Raw genomic sequence first — 20080 nt, 5'->3', positions numbered from 1 at the left:
CGTCTACCACCGTGACATCACACTTTTCTTAATGGAGCACCTGTTGCAGTTACTGCAGATGTACATTCCCATATGAATCTCTTTACTGCTGAGTATGGAACAGCTTGTGACACAGCCGCAGCAGCAATGATTGCATTATAAAGTCATGTTGGGGGGAAAAAAAATACATGATGGATTAAATTCGTCATTGCAGCGCTGTGACTTGGCAGGCTGGCTGTAATGAAATTTTGAAGTGGGAGCGGATGATTAGCTCCGATACGGACAGTAGTAGCATCTGACTGCTGGGGGAAGACATTTCAAACTTTATGGGAACTCATTTGAATTGAAAAAGATAAAAATTGCGGTGGCATTATCCTGAGGATGCAAGGCATTAATCTAATCTCATACTTAGCTTCAGTGCATTAAAATCCGTTAAGTTATTGTGTATCAACCCGCTCCAACATTCCTCACACTTATGGGTGTTCTTAGGATCAGCACTTTTAAAAGCACATATTCTACCAATCTTGGCAACACACACGTGCTTTTCACTGTATGTAACCATATAGAACAATCATGTCTTACAGTGATCTTATAATCAGAGCTCCACTTCTATGTTTTTTTCTTTTGGATCACTACACACTGATTAATTGCATAAAGTTCCTGCAAAAATCTATGAATACCTTCGATAAAGCACATAACTCTCACAATCTTCTTGCCTTTGATCACAATTTATTTCTTGGTAATGTTAAGTTTGGCCCCCTTAATGTCAGGTAATTGAATAATATGTCATTTATTGGTATTGATTTTATTACATCAAATGGGATCAACTTCTTCGGGGTGACAGAGAGCTGGCCGAATGCCAGAAAGATTGGCCGCCTCGCTGAAGCCAATCCATCAGATTTTTCATCTTTTCAGAATGCCAGGCTGCTGCTGGTGGTGTAGCAGTCATTCATCGGAATAAAAGATTGCTGAAAAAAAAACTGCTGAGCAGGACTAAACTGAGCCAGCCTCGTAAGTAATTCATATTGCTTATATTACATGAACTTCCTGCTCATATTGTCCAGTGTTGCTTTTGACAGCACTCTCACTTTGCCAAAACATACTACTTTTGTTAGACTTTCTGGGTTACAATGAAACTGTATGAGAGCAACATGTTAAAACATGAGTTTAGGTTGATTTCATTAAACGATACACATTCTATATAGCTCGTTGCACAATCTTATCTATAATGTGAGACACAGAAGACACACATGATCATTATATTGTGAGATCCGCATCAAACCTGACTAATACAGTATGTGAAGTTAAAGGTGCAATATGTAAAAATATTTGTAAACTAAAATCATAAACAGAAAGTAAAGAAATAACAGCTTTGACATTATGTCGACGATGTCTATGTATGTTTTGAAGAGATATCTACTGAAGTTAGCATGTTAAGCAGCTAGCCCCGGGCCTGAAAACTTCCTTCTCCCAGCGGTCCAAAGCTTCTGTGCTAGTGATGTAAACACCAACGCTCCCCTGATACTAGGGCTAGCTGCACGGATAGCTGAGCTAACAAGCTAACAATAGCTACAGTCATGGATGTATAAAAAGAATACAATTAGCAGCAGTTAGCAGTTACTCTGGTGATATGCTGCCCCATATTTGAGAGGAATAAAAATTCAAGCTGGCCAATTCTTACATATTGCGCCTTTTAAAGGTGTCATTTGTAGAATATGGCAGAATTCGAAGGGTTAAAATCATAGGGGGCAGCACGTCACGAGAATAACAGACAACTACTGCTCTTTGCTCGCTATCCCGCTAGCTAATTAGCTCATGGCTCAGTTAGCTGTAGAGCCAGTGCCAATAGAGTTTACCTGAAGCGGGACCTTGGATCATAGGAGGAGTCACCATGGGCGATGGAGACCAGCTCATCTGGATTTGGCAGCCTGACATGAAAGTGAACATGGCCTGACACCGAACTGGTACTGAGCACAGCCTTCAGGACCAACAGAGGTCAGTTTGAAGACAGTGGATACAGTATAGAGGCGATTTACAGCAGCTCTGACCGGGACTAGGGCTTTGGGAACGACAAGACACTACAGATGAGGCTAGGAGAGGAATGCAGCCGGGGAGAAGGGACAGAGAGCCAGACATCAGCAGCAGGTGAAACTGGCCTGTAGTGGTGGAATATTTTCACATCTTACTGGGTGAATTGACGATTTTCTGTATTTTGACCAAACAAGAGGTGATAGTGGAAAGAAAGACATCAAAAAATTCTGGCCATATCTTACAAATTCCTCCTTTAATCGGCGCACAGATGAAGCAAAACACTGGTCATGCAGCTTCCTCTGCCATCTGCATAGGCAGGTGGAGGCATGATACAGCAGAAATGAAATGTGCCTGGAGCAATTTAAATGTCTGCAACTGTAGATAGCATCTGTAACACGTCAAGCTGTTACACAACGGAAAATGGTTCACTTCAGCCACACTGACTCTGTTGCACCCGAATGTACTGCTACTGCGACTAATATCCAACTCATAAGATGGTAATTTGCATTTATGTATTAGGTATTGCTGTTATTTACAGCCACACACCAGGAGTGCTCCTTAATTAGACATCATAATGAGCAACCAGTCAAGGTTATATGACTGCGAAAATGTCAAGTCAGCCCATAGCTAAGACAAATAAACGGTGTAAAAGAAAAGTATAAATACATGAAGAAGATGAGGCAGATGAGGGACATTATTTCATTTTAGAAGAAGTGAGTATTTAATTCATGCTCAGTAACTAGGAGTGTGCAGTCCGCACTGAGCTAGGACCCACTTTTGGGGATTCCAGAGTCACAGCTGGGTAGAGAGACGGCCAGGCTGCTAAGAGAGCTAAGTGCTCGATAATAGCAGAGCAGAATGGACCACGGGGCCCAAACTGCTTAGGACTGAAGTTATGGGGACACAGCTTGGTTAGCAGCTGGAGGGTCAGCAGCCAGGGTCTGAATTAGTAAGGAGGAATTACTGTACGTGGAGGTTGTGGTGGAGAAAGAAGTTTGAGAGAACAGCTGAGAAAATGGCAAAAGAAGAAGTCTTAATGATGCTTTTAAAGGGTTTTTTCGAAAACAATGGTATTTTTGATTTTGAATTCTGAATAACCAAAGATATTTTATTTTATTTTTAACCATACAGACTGTAGCTTTATAGTGAATTAGTTAAATTAGTGAATAAGTGAAGTAAGAGCGACGTCAGCGCTCATTTCACAGTCATGCTTCTGGCCATCTAACAAACATGTCCAGCAGTCACTCTCAATTTGGTCTCCACTTACTCCTCAGAGAAATATCTTTAATAGCTTTTTAACTACAATGTGCTCCACTGTGTTAACCAGATACTTACTCACTCAGTTTGTCTGCTGCTTGTTTCTCAGAAAATAGCTGTCTGCTGCAGCTGGAAATGAGGATTTTTGGAGCAGTGAGACGAAACCAAACAGAGGTAGTGGTTTGGAGAACCAAAGCAATTAGCTGATGATCATTTTCAGCAGGTTTGCTCTAAGTGAACAATTTAACGTAACAACATATTATATTTTCCATCATCACCCCTGGATATGGTTCAAATATAAAGTTGTGCTTCTAGATGGTATCATACGTTTGTTGTTCCTGCCCGCCATGCATGTCAAAGACAAAAATACCCAGGTTGATGGGACAGTTCATCCCAAAATAAATATTTTTCCTCTGACCTGTAGTGCTTTCTATCCATCCATTCATCCATTCATCCATTCATCGTTGTTTTGGTGTAAATTGCAAAGTAGAGATGTCTGCCTTTTTACAAAAAATATGGAAATAAATGGCAGTTGAGCTTTAACATAAACTAGCTTAATTCACTTAGTTAGCTCGCCCCTCGTCCATGAGTAGCTGCACGCTTCCTTCAGCATGGTGATAATCTTTGATAACCAGGTCATGTTTTCTGGACAGAGACGTTGCAGTTGAGCCTTTTGAAATGTATATTTGGTTTTTGGGCACCTTGAGCACCACAAACAATGTGCCACCCAGCTTCATTATATTTTAGAGAAGGCAAACATCTCTACGGCAAAAACTACAAAACTGCCTGAGGACCCTGGTGAGGACCCAAATGCAGACATGGAGGCTGATAGAAAATAAAAGTGAGCTTTAATGTAGCTGATGATCCAAATACAAAACATAAAAAAATATAATTATTATATAATTAAAAAGTAAGCAACTCAGGCAACAAAAGTCCAGAAAACTCAGGCAACAAGACAGAAATCAAACATAAAACAAACCAGGAAGACACGGATAAATGAGGAACACAAGAAGCACACAGGTAGATCCTAGTAGAACACAGGCCCGGGGGACAGGTGAGACAATGAAGAGTGAAGAGAAAACACAGGCTCAAACACACACCGGGGGTGATTAACTAATGGGACACAGGCGAGGAGCAAAAATGGTGGGAAAACAGACAAAGGGAGGAAATAGAATGTGAAGCATGACACGTGAGGAGAGAACTCCAAAACAAAACAGGAAATCACAAACCTAAAACCCAAACCATGACAAAAACTCTGTAACTATTTTTGAACTGGGGGTGAACTGTCCTGGTGTGTCTTATATATATTCGGTAGGCAGGACTCTAAACTTATGATTCCAGCTGACACACAACTTCATATTTAAACCCTATCCATGGCTGGTGATTGGAAGATTCAGTACATTAAAACACAATATTTATTTCAACTGGCAATAGACAAGTTTTCTGCTTTAATGTATCATTATGTTAATAATGGGTTGAAATGTTGATTGCACAAAATAAAGGATATAGAATAATGTAACCATCTGTGTTCCCTGTAAAATTTGTTATCTTGTCTGGCACTGGGGACGCAGCCATCTGGGAAAAGGAAGGTTAACTGCCGATCCATTTCTGGTGATCTAGAATGATCCAGTTGTCTTTGCAACAGCGGTGCCAACAATAGGCAAATACCACTTGGAAATACTAGGGGGGAAAGTTCTCAGTTGCCACCTTAAATGTCTCTATTATAGAAAACAATACATGTGCTGCTGTTGTATGTTACAGCTGGTTCTGCTCTTACCTCCGTCACAGCGAAGCTGCGCTTCCCGCAGGGCACAACCTTGTACCATTTGTCATGCAGCATGTCCATGAAGCCATCTGACTTGTACTGACTAACAAGCTCTGATATGTTGGAGGTTAGTGGAGAGTTCTGAGGGAGGCCAATCCCATAGCCTGCCAGTAAAAATACACAGTAGAGACTTGTTATTCCTCTGTCACAACAGCAGAATCATTATCACTTCTCCTCCATGCACTACCATTATCGTCTTTCTCTTTTCAGTGTGCACAAGAATAAGGAAAATAACCGCTGAGTAGAAAGAGGAGAGTCTTGGCAAATGTTACCAGTGCTTATAAGAAGCACCACTGTCACTCGAAAACAAAGCAGTTCCTTGACATTGTAAGTCAATCTCGGAATTTCTTAGCATGCCAGGAAAGTGTGACAAATTCAGCAATAGCCAATTACAGAAGTAACTCGCTGTGGTAGGAAGTACACAGATTGATTTGTATTGCATCCTGAAGGCTTAAGAGTGCATTAAGTAATTAACAACAACTCTGGAATCTGGGACTACGGTGGCCTGTAATGGAAGCAACCACCACGGGAACATTTTCACAGTGGGAGGAAGAAGCTTGCTAAATGGACCAGAGATTAACAGTGTGGACAGAAGAGAATCTAAGCTGTTGAAAGCCAGAAGATTAACTGATGTGTAAATGTTTAATGATTGATATTGTTAAATTAAGGGCTGTCCTAAAAATGCTCATGGTCAGATAGTCTGCAGTCATGCAGACAGAGGGATAGTGATAATTAAAAACCAAAGCATATCAGTGAATTCTGTTGTGATGGCATTCTACCATTTTACAACAATATTTTTAATCTGCAATGTTCTTAATCAAGCAATAATTTAATTGATAAGTCAACAAATTCATTAAGCTGGAAAAGCCTCATAAACTACAATTTTGTTTCCTAAATTAACAAATAAATTGTCAAATAATAAGCTTCCACGTTTTACCTTCTATAGCAAAGGGTTTGCCGACTGTTAGTGTTTTACAGTCTGCATCTATGGAGACCTCGTAGTCCAGCAGAGCTTTGTCCATGATGAATGCATCCAGCCTCTGAGGGTCAGCCCTGTAACACACAGCAAGCAGATAAAATGAAAGTGCAATGATCTTGACTGAAATGGTGAGAACTCAGCTTTAATAGTTACCCAACTATACAGCATTCAACCAGCACCACATGTTGCACTTCTTGCACTTCATGTTGCACCATTCTGTAGCACTGACTTAAAGAGAGTAACCTTTAATATTGTGAAAACATCAATGCATTTTAACTTATTATTACCTCCAACAAGGAGGTTTTGTTTTAAACAACTTGTTGGTTTGTTGGTTGGTTGGTACAAAAGGAAGTTCTCCGAAACTTGGAAGAGTCCCAGCCCAGAATAGACCCCATTAACTTCTGGTGCAGATCTGGAAAAAGGGACTGATGCAGGAAATTTATCTCACTTTCTTCAACGTTGTGAGAAAGGGTGTATTTTATTTATTTAACATTTTCATTAACTTCTGTGGAAAGCTCATGGATCTTGATGATAAGATCAGGTGTGTTTAGGGGGCTGGTATCTATGAGTTAGCACAATTTGATGCGGGTCCTACATCTGGTGATCTTAAATTTATAGTTAAGCAGTTATGGACGGTTTAGTGGATTTGAATTAGGCTTGATTTCATCAAAGGGGACTGTTGGGCCTTGGCGGAGGTATGTGCTCTACTGGGCGCCATTCAAGTTTTCAGGTTATAACCCCATTAATGTTACCTTTATCACAAGTTTTTAATCCAAGCATATTACTACACTGTTACTCAATAGTTTTGCCTCATTGCTATCTATAAATGTGTTTCCTCATTATTACACTACTAGTTTTTGGCCTCTTATTTCCCTGTTACATACCCTAACCCTGGGATCATCTACAACATTAAAAGGACTAACAAGTGAAGTGAATAACATTGATCATCTCGTTGCGACTCAGTGCTCTTCTGGGAAACTTGCATTCGGGTCTTGGCATTCATGTGGATGTATCTTTGGAGTACCACTCTCAACGCAAGAACTGCTCAGGAGTAGCCCAAGGAACATGTAAAGGAGCTCAAGGCATTGACCTGGCCTCCGAATTCCCCAGATCCCAATCCGATTGGAGCATCTGTGGGACGTATCAGAACAAATGTGATTCATGGAGGCCCCACCAGGGATCAGACTTGGCTCTGACCCTTCAAGGCGTGAACACAAGACCGCTGGGGGTGTACTGTGGTGTCTGGCATCAAGGAGTTGGCAGCTGATACTATGAGTCCTGTGGGTTGCAAGGTGGGGCCTCCATGGATCTGACTTTTTACAGCACATATCATGGAAGCTTGATCGGATTGGGATCTTGGGAATATGGAGGCTAGGTCGATGCCTTGAGCTAATGTTTTTCTGAGCATTTTTTGCACTTCAGCTGGGCGCATTGTTATACTGAGGGAGCCACTGCCATCTGGGAGCTTCATTGCCATGAAGGAGTGTACTTGGTCTGCAACGGTGTTTGGGTGGGTGGTGCATATCAAGTGGCATCCACATGAATGGTATTCACTTTACATGATCGTCCTTTGATGTGTGGCTGATCATTGCACATTTAAGTATAACATTACCCAAATATACCTACCAAACTACTACACCCACTATTTCCTTGTTATTGCCAAGCTGTAGTGTAAAGTACACAAGATTTCATGGCACGCAAATTTAGCAAGCACTCCTTAGGCTAACAAAACAAACAACTGAGTAGAAACAAGTAAAAGAAATGGCATTTCAAACATTGTGTGGGATGTTCAGACAATGATGCTGGAGGAGAGTGTTGACCTGAATTGTGCCTGTAAGTTCTATGAGAGTCTGATCAGTGGCATTTGAAATGTTTTTGATGCATGACCAGACAGCAAAACAGATAGCTGGCCGCTCTCCCAAGTATTCATTGAGGGACAAATATAACCTTAGCACTAACAAGAAAAAAAAAAAAAAAAATCTTCTGGAAACCAACTCAGGATGTGCGCAAACATTTCAGAGTAACACATGAAAAATTAACCTTAACACCTCCTGAGACGTAAACTTAAATCAACCTCACTTTGTCATCTCACTCCTGGGCTGCTACTCTCTCTGTTTCTGTCCTCATGTCACATCTCTGACCTTACAGAGTGAGTTCAAAAAAGTTTGATGTGGTCTGTTTTGTTGGGTCATGAACTTCATGTGCTTTGTATGCTATATGCTTTCACTTTATTTCATGGGTAGGGTAAAGTTTAATAGCTTGAAGCAAATGGGAGCTTGTGTGTTTTGCGCTTGAGATCCGAAACAAACAAGGTCCAATAAAGGATAAAGCGCCCAATCCAACACACACTGTAGACGTACTTAACTCAACAATAAGAGGTGAAGAAACCCTGGAGGCAAAGAATGAATAAGAAAAGGCATGAGAATGAGTTGTTTTGTGCTTGTGGATATTTTATCGAGCCTTTCAGAGGGCAGTTTAGCGCAATCACTGAAAAAGGGATGTAAATCATTCAACTTCTCTCTTCTTTTTTGCCTTGTCTGAGCCGCATATTTCTCAAAGCCAGTCTTGCCTGTGGTTTTCCAATACTTTTACTGGCCACATGCCAGTAAAATTACTGCCTGCCAGTTTCTGCCAATTTACTCGCATTCCTCTCTCCAAGTCTGTTATACCGAGGTGAGATATTAAATCACAACACTCTCAGCGAGGCTTTTGCAAATCAACTCAAAATGTCTTTACTGACAGCCAAAGCCTGCTGGGATACGAATTCTACAAAGGCTTTTTTCAAGATATTGTCTGTATTTTTTGCTTGTTATCAAGGACAGTGTTTGAAAATCCTCCACTATCTTCTACGCACTAGCTGGCTGTTCATTATTACAGGCTGAATTGGGTTGCAGCATTCGTCCTTGGACTTGCCACCGTAATATGCTATCGATGTTATGTATTTTATGACCAGTGCACAACCTTGACATCCACCAATTACCTAAACAATATAATTAAAATGGGATTCTTCCTTTTCTGCATCATTTTGCTGTGGTAATGCTTGTAAAAGAATTTTATGCATCCCGATGGCATGGATGGAAAACACCATTAGTGACGCTACCAGTTTCGATGGTGTGGGGAAAGTCTTCACATCATGAAATATGACCTGTTAGCACCGGGGTTAATAAAAGCCACTCGAATAAATTGTTCTATTTCAGGTGTGAGCCTGTATTAAGGCATATAAAAGCATATCTGCTACTTTAATGAGCAAGCCAAAATAGTACAAGACAGTTGACTGGTGGCTGATAATGCTCCAGTCAGTGCACTTTCTCAAAATGTTCTAATTATATAGCAGACAGGCTGCAGGTAGTAGTTGTATCTAGTTTCAATGGCTGTGGCGAGACATGTTCATTATGCTGAAACACTGAAACAGCATTGATAAAAACCACATACTGTCACGGGTGCATAGTGTGCAGGGATGAAAGCCAAGACAACTGAAAAAAGAGCTCACATTTCAGTAAATCTGAACAAGCAAGCAATTAAAAAAGTATTTTCCATGATGTGAAATATGGAAAATCCGAAATGACGTTTGATGAAAATCAAAAATCTACACACTTGTGGCAGGGCTATACCATTAATCAAAACAATACAATTGCAGAAGCTGCAATTTGTATGATAAAAGTCAAATGTGTGACAAAACCAGCATTTACTGTAATGTACCAACATATCCTCATAATTAACAACTGAAGAGGTCGTCTGCCAGTGACTCCCATAACGACATATATTACTGTTCCATCTTAAGGTCGGGTTGATCGGGTTTAGTGGGAAAACTATTTGGTTAGGTTAAGGCACTACTGATGGTAACAACTCATACTCATCACAGAGAGGGTGCGATACGTCACTGAGGATCGCCCATCCTTTTCTTGCCCCTCTTGTCTCTCAAAGCAGTGATATACTGTGTTGTTCATGACCCACAATCTTGGTTAGGTTGGTTGGGTTTAGGAAAGCAACATGGTTTGGATTTAAATAACTATATTACTTATGTAACTTAAGTTAGATACATACAATAGTAAGTTAAAATAACTCATTGCTCACTGCTTGACCTCCTCCTTAATCAGGCCTTTTACACTACTTCACCTGACTTCCTCCTTTGCTCCCGTAATAATACGTGACTGAATCTACATAAGTAACAGTCATTTTAATCCAAATCACAATGTTTTCCTAAACCTAAGTAGTTTTAGTGCCTAACCAACTGCGACCATACAACGAAGGTCTGGTACACCTGTCGCTGTTATTTTGCAATGGTCAGAGGTTACCGCCTAGCAAGAAACGTCAATATGGTTTGTAATAAGCTGCTTTCACAGTTTTAATTGTGATGCGACCCTAACCACAATCATTCCCACGCATCGTGAATCATATTGCAATCATAATATCTGCCAAAAATAATAGCAATATGAGTTTTTGTTAATCACATCTGGCAGTCTCAACTTCTGGTTAAAAAATATAAAATGTCTTTGTTCCATGTTGCAATCAAAACTGTACAAAAGATAATTAATAATAACGTTAGCAATCTCCAAAAATAAGTTTAATCTCCACATACAATTCAATACAATAGATACAATATACTGTAACACTGGATTTAAGTATCCAGTGCACTTAAAGTGAAGTATGATTATGTAAGTGATAACTAGTGCCTGGTCCCTTGGGGAGTAAACCCTGAACACTGAGCGTTCAGTTGCATTGCGACACACTTGTACGCTGTCTTGTTACTCAGATGTAATTTTCTAAAGATGACATTTTCCCTTGAACCCTCTAATCAGCATTTTACAAGCTCAGTAAAAAAAAAATCTTGTTTCATCCATTCAAATTGTGTCCTACGCAGCCAAAACCCACATTCCAGCTGCCTTTTCTCACTATATTCTGCTTTGCTCCGCGGGGATGCCGGTTGAATGTCGAAGCAGCTTAGGATGACAGCAATGGCAGGGTAAGGAGGAGGATATCTGAATGCAAACAGGCGTGCTCGGGGTGGGGGGAGACTGATTTTTTTTCTTCAAACTTCATCTTTCCTTGGACACGCAGCTCACATTCCTGTTTTGCAAAATGCTACAGTTCTTTTTTTTTTTTTTTTTTCCATTTATGCAACCAGAGAGACGTTGATTTTCGGGGAATGATGACAGCATGAGATAACGACTGAAGGTTGTTACTGAATATTAGAGGACAGATAACAGCGGTACCAGGTTCAGTGATGACAGAGCATGATGTATGTGGACTGCAAAGCATTTAGTCTTACTTGAGATGATGTATGCCATCTGGTGTTGCCGGGACGTTGTATCTTCTCATGTACTCGTGCATCTCAGGGAAACTCTTCTTGAGGTAGTCCTCAGCGCTGCTTTCTCTCACTGTGGCGAATCGGAATCCCTGAGAGGGATGGTGCAACTGCAGGAAAGAAGCATTGATATTGATTAATATTGATATTTTTCACTTTAGTTTCTCTTCTCATCAGTGGGAGTTTCTTCTTTCAGATGCAGGAGCAAAGTTTGCCTGAAACTTCATACAGATTGGCTTTTCTCTTTTCTCTTCTGGAACCAGATCTCAATATCCCTGCACTTTTTTTGATTCACAGACTTGGTGAGTTGACAAAAAGCATTAATTACCTCACACCAATTGCCCTTACAAAGGTGGCTTTAATTAAAGAATATATTTGCTGACTTTAAAAGACTGTACTCTTCACAGGAGTGGCTCTTCTAAACGCCACCTACCCTTTTGGTCTGCAGTTTTATCAAGTGGACATCAACAAAATGTTCCAAGAGTAACTCTACAGCAGCCTGTTAGTCATCAGAAATACATTTATATACAGCTGATTTTCAACGGCCAATATATTTGGAGTAAAAAGTAATTCTGACCAAATTATGTTTTCTATTAACATAATGAGGAAATGTTTTTAGTGAATAAACCTGGCGGGTCACAAAAATGATGATACAGAGGATTTTAGTGATGCTCACCGACAATGTATTTCAATGTTTTCTGTCAAAAAGGGGCAATCTTGCAATAAACTATCCACTTGCAGTGACTAGAGAATTATTAATTGTTTTTATAGTTATGTTTAGGCAGCGACATCACTTGGTTAAGGTTAGGGAAAGGTCATGGTCTGTTCTAATACAGAGAGAGACAGCAGTGACTCGAGACTACGGTGACCCTGAAGGTCAAAACACAACATCATCACATCATATTTCAGAGTACACAACAACATTTTTTGAAAATACATTACACAAAAAACAACGTTCCAGAAAAGCCCAACAATATTTGAGAAAACACAATGACATTTCAGAAGCCCTGAAAGGAAGCATGAAATAATTAGGACTTAGGCGAGTGACTGAGGAATGAAGAATTCTAGACAATTAAAACAGCAAATGGCATTGAACTGTAGCCATGTACTCTGGTTTTGTCCGGTGCAAAGCGAGAAGTGTTGTCCCACCTTTTCTGTGATCTGAAATGTTTTCTCAAAGGTTGTGTCTGTGAAATTTTGTTTTCTGAAATCTTGTGTTCTCAAATGCTGTCTTTTCTTAAATGTTGTCTTTTGTGAAATGTTGTGTTTTTGTTGTGACTTAAGATTTTTTATGAACATTTAACTGATATCATGAAATTTCCCTATCCTTAATCAAAACATTTTTGATGCCTAAACTAACCACAGACTGGTCTGAGTTAGGTTCTGATTCAAATTTTAAATCTTGATTGGTGTGAGGAAGTACATAACATCGTCTTTTTCTAACTGTGACCTGAGAAAAACTCAGAGAGAGGAAAAATAAAGCAGAATCCTCTGATGTGAAATAACCAAAACTGTTCTAACGTTGGTAGAAAAGAGTGTATTAATGTAAAAAAAGGAAACGATCAAGGAAATAATTTGTCAGGGCCTTCAACTTCAACTTTAGACTTTAGTACCTTTGGGTCATGTATCCCTGACAGTTGTTCATAGGTCTTCTCCCCGACCATGACAGCAGCTAGATTAGCAGTGTAGGTGGACAGACAGAACAGACAGAAGATGGCCCAGAGGTTCATCAGCAGGCGGCCTGTCCAGCACTTGGGTGGCTTAATGGCCACCGTCCTCCCGAAGAGAATAGCGTAGCACACGTTGAGCGCCGAGGAGAAGGAGAACACCCGGTCGCGGTTGCGTCCGCGTGGTGTCATACCGAACGGGCTGTGCCACTCATACAGGGTGAGGAAAACGGCGGTGACGTGGAGGGAGACGAAGATGCCGAGCCACATGGACCAATGGAGAGGCCACATGAAGGCGCCGATGGGTGCAGCTGTGTCACGGGTGCGCACCTGGGACAGGAACAAAGGATTGGAAAACCTTAAAAACTGATCATTCGTGTCATTGTCATATTTTTCTTCATGTGTAACTTAACCAAAAAAAAAAGTGCCTCACAGTAAACTTGATCTGTTAGGGTTAGGACTGAAAAATCTTAAACAGGTGTGGGTGGGAATCAGAAAGTATTTATATCTGTTTTTGTCTCTCTTTGTTGTTTTATATGCCACAGCTATTTCAGTGTGGGGTTAAAGTGTTTGGTTATTTGCTCATTAGAAATTTGCTAAATGATTATACGTAGGCTTTTTTCCACCAACGAACTGAAAGAGGATCAGAGGCCTCACAAACAGCAAGACGGGATACTGTAATTAATGAAAACAATTCACCCAGGGAAGCCACAAATTCACCAGTCTGGCTATAATTGGACAAAAATCTGCTTCATAATGCCACCAGTGAACTGTTATCCAATGCAAATCTACTTGTAGAGGTTCTGTTTGTGACACTGTTGTTTGGAGAGAGATGCTCGCAGTGAAAATAGAAAAAAACAAACAAACAAGAAAGCACAAATAATAGAAGAGGCCGCCACTGTAAATATAGCAGAATACCCCCCCTCTATAGTGGCATGTTAAGAGGAATAGAGGAGAGAGTGATTACCACCATCACTATGCCTGTCAGCCAGTGAGACTAGCTATAGTAATTGCAGTAATAGGGTCACCCCCACAAAGCTATGCACTCACCAGTCTCGCCCCATATGGGGAATTGCGTTAGAATCCAATAAGGTCGGACTTAAAACGCCGCAATATTGATACTGACCACCAGCATACCAAGCGGAGAGAGCTGAGGTGAGGTCAATGACAGAGAGTGAGGAAGGCAGCAGTGAACAGTTACAGAAGTGGGATGTATAACAAGTGGAGAGGAAAGAAAATCTCTGTAAAATGAGGAAGAGACGAAGCGTAAGAGAACAAGTACTGACCAGAATTCCCAGGCTGGTGGAGAAGAATGGAGAAGTGAAGTCAATGACTTGGCTTCTGGCTGAATTAATGCTAAATGACGTCACTGCAAGGTGGGCAGCGCCACTGAGCAGATCCCCCACCAGTCCTGTCCAGCGACCGTTCTTAAAGCCCCCATACTTCCCATCGCCCACAATGTAGAGGTCGAAGGTGAAGCCCATGTCCTCCGCCAGCTTCTCCAGCAGGTCGATGCAGTAACCGTAACAACACTTCTTGTAGTCCGTGGGAACAGATGCGTTGCGTCCTTTGAGGTTCTGGAAAAGTTTTTCCAAAACCAAAGTTTCGTTGGTGAGAGGGTCGAGGCACAACTGGCCCGCGGGACACATCCCGTCGCCATCCACCTCACGGGTGAATACAAACGGGTGCTCCACCAGCGTCACCACCCGCATGTGCAGCCGTGAGGATCGGCGCCAGTCACCTCCGCTCCCAGGGCCATGATGACCCGGCCAGGCCCCCTGATCCATCAGAACTTTCCCTCTGCGCCAGCGTCCCAGGCGGGTCCATGTTGGCTGGCCCAGGGGGTCCAGCTGGAGGGACCAGATGTAGTGATGGGCCTCTGAGATGACAATCTGGCTGTGAGAATCTCTGGATATAAAACCGCTCTGGCCCTCAAATGATGTGTTGGATAGAAATCTGAGGGGAGTGAGGGGGAAGAAATGACATGGGAGGATGAGAGGGAAAGAGGGAGAAAGATCATTTTATGTCTTTCCATAATCAAACCTATGGATACACATGTGCATCTTGGATATGAACAAAGTCAGACTGGGTTTAAATGTTTCAGTACCATGAGCAGAGCACAGTCAAGTCCTTTTTTTATTTTTTATCTCGGATGCCAATTAGTGGCCAAATATATAATTGCATAGAGATTATTATTATTATTATTATTATTATTATTATTATTATTATTATTATTATTATTATTAAGCAATAATTACTTTCATCCGACCTGCAAAGTGAGAAAGAGACTAAAAATGTAACTGTTATATTTATATGGACTTTGCTCTTTCAATAGCATTTTTTATTTTATTATACAACATAAAAACATCCATACTGAGTTAAATGTTAACATTTTCAATTGAATGTTTGTCGTGGTGTGTGGCTACCACAGTAGTTTAAAGTTTTAAATGACTTTCCTTCTCATAGTATAAAATGGACTCACGCTGAAGTGGACTTGAGTAGGACCCTCCACTATTCGAAACATGAGTGTCCTACTGATCTTCAACTAAACACATTTTGATGTACTTTACACGTACAATACATCCGTTATGTTACGTCATTTTGGTGGAAGCTGGACAAAAATGTTTTGTAGTTGAGAGGAGTAGTATGATATCAGCAAACACAACTGCAAAGGTGGGTCATATTAGGCTGAATGCGTGAGCTGCTGACGCCATCAAAACAGAGGCAACACCAGATGTCTTGCTTTAGTAACTCGGATGTTCACATTTAGCATGAATCTGACTTCTTGACTTAAATCATGTTTGACATTTTCCAGTTCCATTGTGATTAGCTAGTGACCGTGTAATATGGCGAGAAACTCCTGAAGAGCAAATAAGTTGACCTTCAGTTGGGATCATTTCATTAACTACTTGATCTACTTGAAAGGTCAAAGATTGTCCTTTGGGTTAGAAAAAATGAATGAAAAGTAAAATCGTGGTCATGGTTCATATAATCACTTGTGTAAAGTTGCTGAATGATCTTTTGTCAAAACTGCATGCTTTGTTGACTTGTCCATCCTCCTCAGACTGCTCCCTTTGCACCAACATCAACCTACACTACTTCTGACTTTTGCACAGGAAAAATGTGAAAAAAGGTCATTGTAGGCATTTAAAGTAATAAAGTGTAATATCAATAGTCATGTATCAATATCGTATTCCCTTGTTAATGCACAGTGAAAGCTAAAACTCTCTCTTTCTTTCTCTCAATAAAGACATAATAAGGAAGAGTTATATATAACAGTGTGGAACATAAACTGAAAATGCACAGCTGCGACTGCTGGCTTCCTTTTTCGTCTCTCTCTACAACAACAAAACCATATTTTCCAAGTCAAGTCAAATCAAGTTGAGCTATTTAGCAGATTTCATACAACAGGCAAAAACACAATGTGCTTCAAAATAGAAAGAACAAAAGATCACAAGAACATATCAGATAAGGAAGCTATTAAAATAAAAAGGGAATAAGATAAGAAGGTGTGATGAAAAGAGAATAAAATGAACAATACTAATTCTAAAATGAAAGTTTTACCCGTTAACCAGACACTTTCAATTAACTAAAACTAAACACTTGTGACAAAGGCTAGGTTGAAACTGCTTTTAGAAGAAGGATCTGTTGTAACAGATTTTAGTCCATGTAGCAGAGAATTCCTGAGAGTAAGACCATAATGACCGAAGGGACCATGAGCTGGTTTCAAATTTATTCTAGGCATCGTGAGGAGACCTTTCCTTGATAATCTCAGTGTACTGTATATTCAATGAGCAAGTTAACAATGTAGGAAGGAGCTAAACCATTCATAGATTTCAAAACAACAAGCAGTATTTTAAAATCAATTATTTGTTTAACTGTAAGCCAGTGAAGAAAAGTTAAAATAGGAGTGATATGTTCAAACCTTTTTGGTTTTGTTAATAGTCTTGCTGCATAATTCTGAATAAACTATAGAGGTTATTTAACACATGCTTGTTCAGTCCAGCAAAATGTGCACAACAGTTATCTAGTATCTTGCAAATAAATGCATGAACCAGCTTTCCAGAATCTGACTGTGACAGGGAGCATCAAACTATACATATAGTTCGAAGATAACTCCCAGAAGCACATGTCTTGTATCTCCAGGATTGCTTTTATGTTAAGATCAGCATCTAAAATCACACAGGTTTTTTGAGCATGCTCACAAGGTTTTACTGAAAGAGATTCAAAGATTATATCTCGTTTCTCAAAGACGACTACTATGATGTCCAGTACATCGCCTGTTGCTGGTCATACATGTTGTTTTGGAAGTAATTGGCAATTGACCTATTCCGTCGTTTAGGTATAAAGATGTGTTTTGGACCAGGGCGCTTTCTGTATCAAAACATCAAACAAATTGTTGTATGACATACTTATGTAACTGTTGGTGTCTTATCGCATACTCTTCCCAGGAATGGAAGATGGGAGATTAGTCTGTAGTTCTCAAAAACATTTGGATCAAGGTAACTCTTCAGAAAGTAGGTAGGTATTATTATATTTTAAAGACCTGCTTCACCACTTCCTGTAGATCACAATGTTGAATTCAGAGTTTGAGATAGGTGTTGGCAACGTGACACTGAGTGGAACAAGAGTGGTCACACCCACCAGCAGATGAAGCCACAACATTATTCCCAATATTGGGAATTTTATATTTTATATAGTATGAGGTAAATTCATTGAATTTCTCTAAAGAGTGGAGCTCAGCAGGTATTGATCTAAACGGATTAACCAGTTTAGAGGTTTTACTGGTTTAGGCGGTTTTCCAGACAGTTTCTGTACCTGTGATTTACAGGCTTAAATGTATATTTTACACACATTTTGGTTAGTTTATAAAAAAATAAATCTCAATTTAATGGTGTAACACCAGCACTGGAGAGGTGTATTATCTTGGTGGCCTCAGTGGCTGTATCGAATGTGTGTGTGTGTTTGTGTGTGTGTGTGTGTGCGTGCTTGTGCGTGTGTGTGACAGGATAAGACAGACCACGGCCCAGTGATCACGCCATCTCTCTCACTGAGCCATGCTACTGGCTGTCTGAGAGTGTCAGATACCAGAGCAGACACACACACACACACAAACACCCCCCCACACACACAAACATGCACACTTGTCCAGTGGAATGGATATGTTTGGATGCAAGGAAGAATGCAGGCATCCGTTCTGTGCAAGCTGATGCACCGCTCTCCCGCATGCCTTCAGGAGGTAATGATGTAAATGATGTGACCTTTTCCGAAATATCTCTGTCGTGTCACCTTGCTTGCTGGAAAATTCCTCTTTCCACCACCTTGTCTACTTTCCTACATCTTTAACTGGCGCTAAGTCAGTCTGACAGCTCAACTAGTCCGTCTGAAGGTCAGTGTCTTCACTGCAGCTTGTAGATGTTAAAGCTACCTGGGGAGAGTGTCTTTATCCTCATGGTACACAGTGGAAGTGACATGCTCCTGCACATTCCTGACAGAGCAGACGGTGCTGCGTGTTAAAAGTGAAATGTCACATTTTAGTAAAAGGTCACATATTACAGTTTAAGAGTTAATATTTCGTGTCGAGTTAAGACTTCGATAACTTTTGAGTGTGTTTCATTGTTGGAATCTGAAGTTAGAGACAGTTTCAGACTAATACTAACAGGGCATGTCGGCAGAGAGGAGTTGTATAAGGGGAGCTGAGTTTTTTATGATTTTGCCTGCAGCGGAAAGTTGCTTTCGAGCAAGTCAGACATGTGCTTTCTCTTCCAAAGTTCACTCCAACATTGCTCTATGGCACTAGTATAACAAGCATGAAATGCGGCAAACAAACATCATTTCGTTCATGTCCGGATTATGTGCTGTGAATGTACATGCAGATTTTCCTGATGAACTCTTTTTAAGGGATTTGATGGGTAATTACCTGTCATACATGAACAGTTAGCAGGTAGGGAGGTACTTCACAGGCTGTGGAGCAGACATTTCTACCACTCCACTCACTTAATCAGATCTCCAGGGTACTCAGTACAACTGAGCTTGATACTGATTGGCTCCCCTCATTATTAAACTACTGACACCCTCTAATCACACCAGTTTGTGGTGGTTGAACTGACACACTGCTGTGCATGTGATGGGTTAGGATGTTTCTGAACTCATACATGTGATCATGCACATAACTCTCACAGTCTGGAGGAAACAGCAGTGGCAACAGGGATGTGTTTATTGAACCTGTTCCGAAAAAATGAATGACCGACAAGGAAACACGATTGACACATCACAAGGTTGTCCTTATTTTTAAATGTCCAGCGATTTCAGTAAAAAAAACAGACTTGTGATGCAAAGACCTTTAAATTACTAATCTATTAACAGATACACAATAGAAGAATACAATCAGCTATTAAATATGATCCATTGTTATAGATTAAGCTATGCAAAAGGTGGTAAATTCACTCACATTTTGCTGAACTGAGTAGTTTTAGTTTTGATACTTTAAGTATTTTTTCAATGAATACTTATGTACTTGCACTTAAGTAACTATTTTAAAACATGACTTTCACTTATAGGCTTTTTTAAAAATATATTTCTATTTTGCAGTGTAGAAGTGCAACTTTTACTAAGTTTAACAATCTGTAGGTTACATTATAACCATTGTTCTCTGAGGGAATCGACTATCTCTCTTCCTTGAGGTCACTCAGAATCAGCTGTTGACCAAGGAAAACCAGAGTGATCATGCATAACTGTGCCTTACACCCGGTCCACATTGCCTGTGTGAGCGGTGCGTGTAGGTGAGATAGGTAGGTGAGATCATCGAGATATTTGGAGATATTTTTTCATGAGTTCTCGTTTCACAACAGAAATACTGTCTATATCTGTAGAATATGACACAGACATGTAAAACTATGCACAGCAGTTGAAGGGCAGTGTTTTTCTGGTGTGCTCTCTTTTTCTTTCTCTCAGTAGCAGCAATTCAGCGATGCTTCAAACACAGGCTATTTTTGAGTACCTAATCACACAGTGTAATTTTTGTTCAATGGATACTT

At 40.3% G+C, this 20080-nt stretch overlaps 1 protein-coding gene across 1 annotated transcript in view; it reads right to left on the bottom strand.

Moving 5' to 3' along the window:
* The window catches only part of grin3a (glutamate receptor, ionotropic, N-methyl-D-aspartate 3A), a 58684-nt gene that overhangs the window by 16400 nt on the left and 22204 nt on the right, over window positions 1-20080 (bottom strand). The window contains exons 3-7 of the mRNA XM_073478412.1: window positions 14330-14999; window positions 12990-13373; window positions 11341-11486; window positions 6030-6145; window positions 5045-5196 (exon numbers count right to left, since the gene is read on the bottom strand). Of these exons, the coding sequence (XP_073334513.1) occupies window positions 5045-5196; window positions 6030-6145; window positions 11341-11486; window positions 12990-13373; window positions 14330-14999 (1468 nt within the window). The remainder of the gene's footprint in view (window positions 1-5044; window positions 5197-6029; window positions 6146-11340; window positions 11487-12989; window positions 13374-14329; window positions 15000-20080) is intronic.

The sequence above is a fragment of the Pagrus major genome, chromosome 12 (assembly GCF_040436345.1).
Source record: "Pagrus major chromosome 12, Pma_NU_1.0".
Taxonomy (NCBI): Eukaryota; Metazoa; Chordata; class Actinopteri; order Spariformes; family Sparidae; genus Pagrus; species Pagrus major.
The sequence above is the reverse complement of the archived record's forward strand: the minus strand, read 5'-3'. Positions and strand labels throughout refer to the sequence as shown.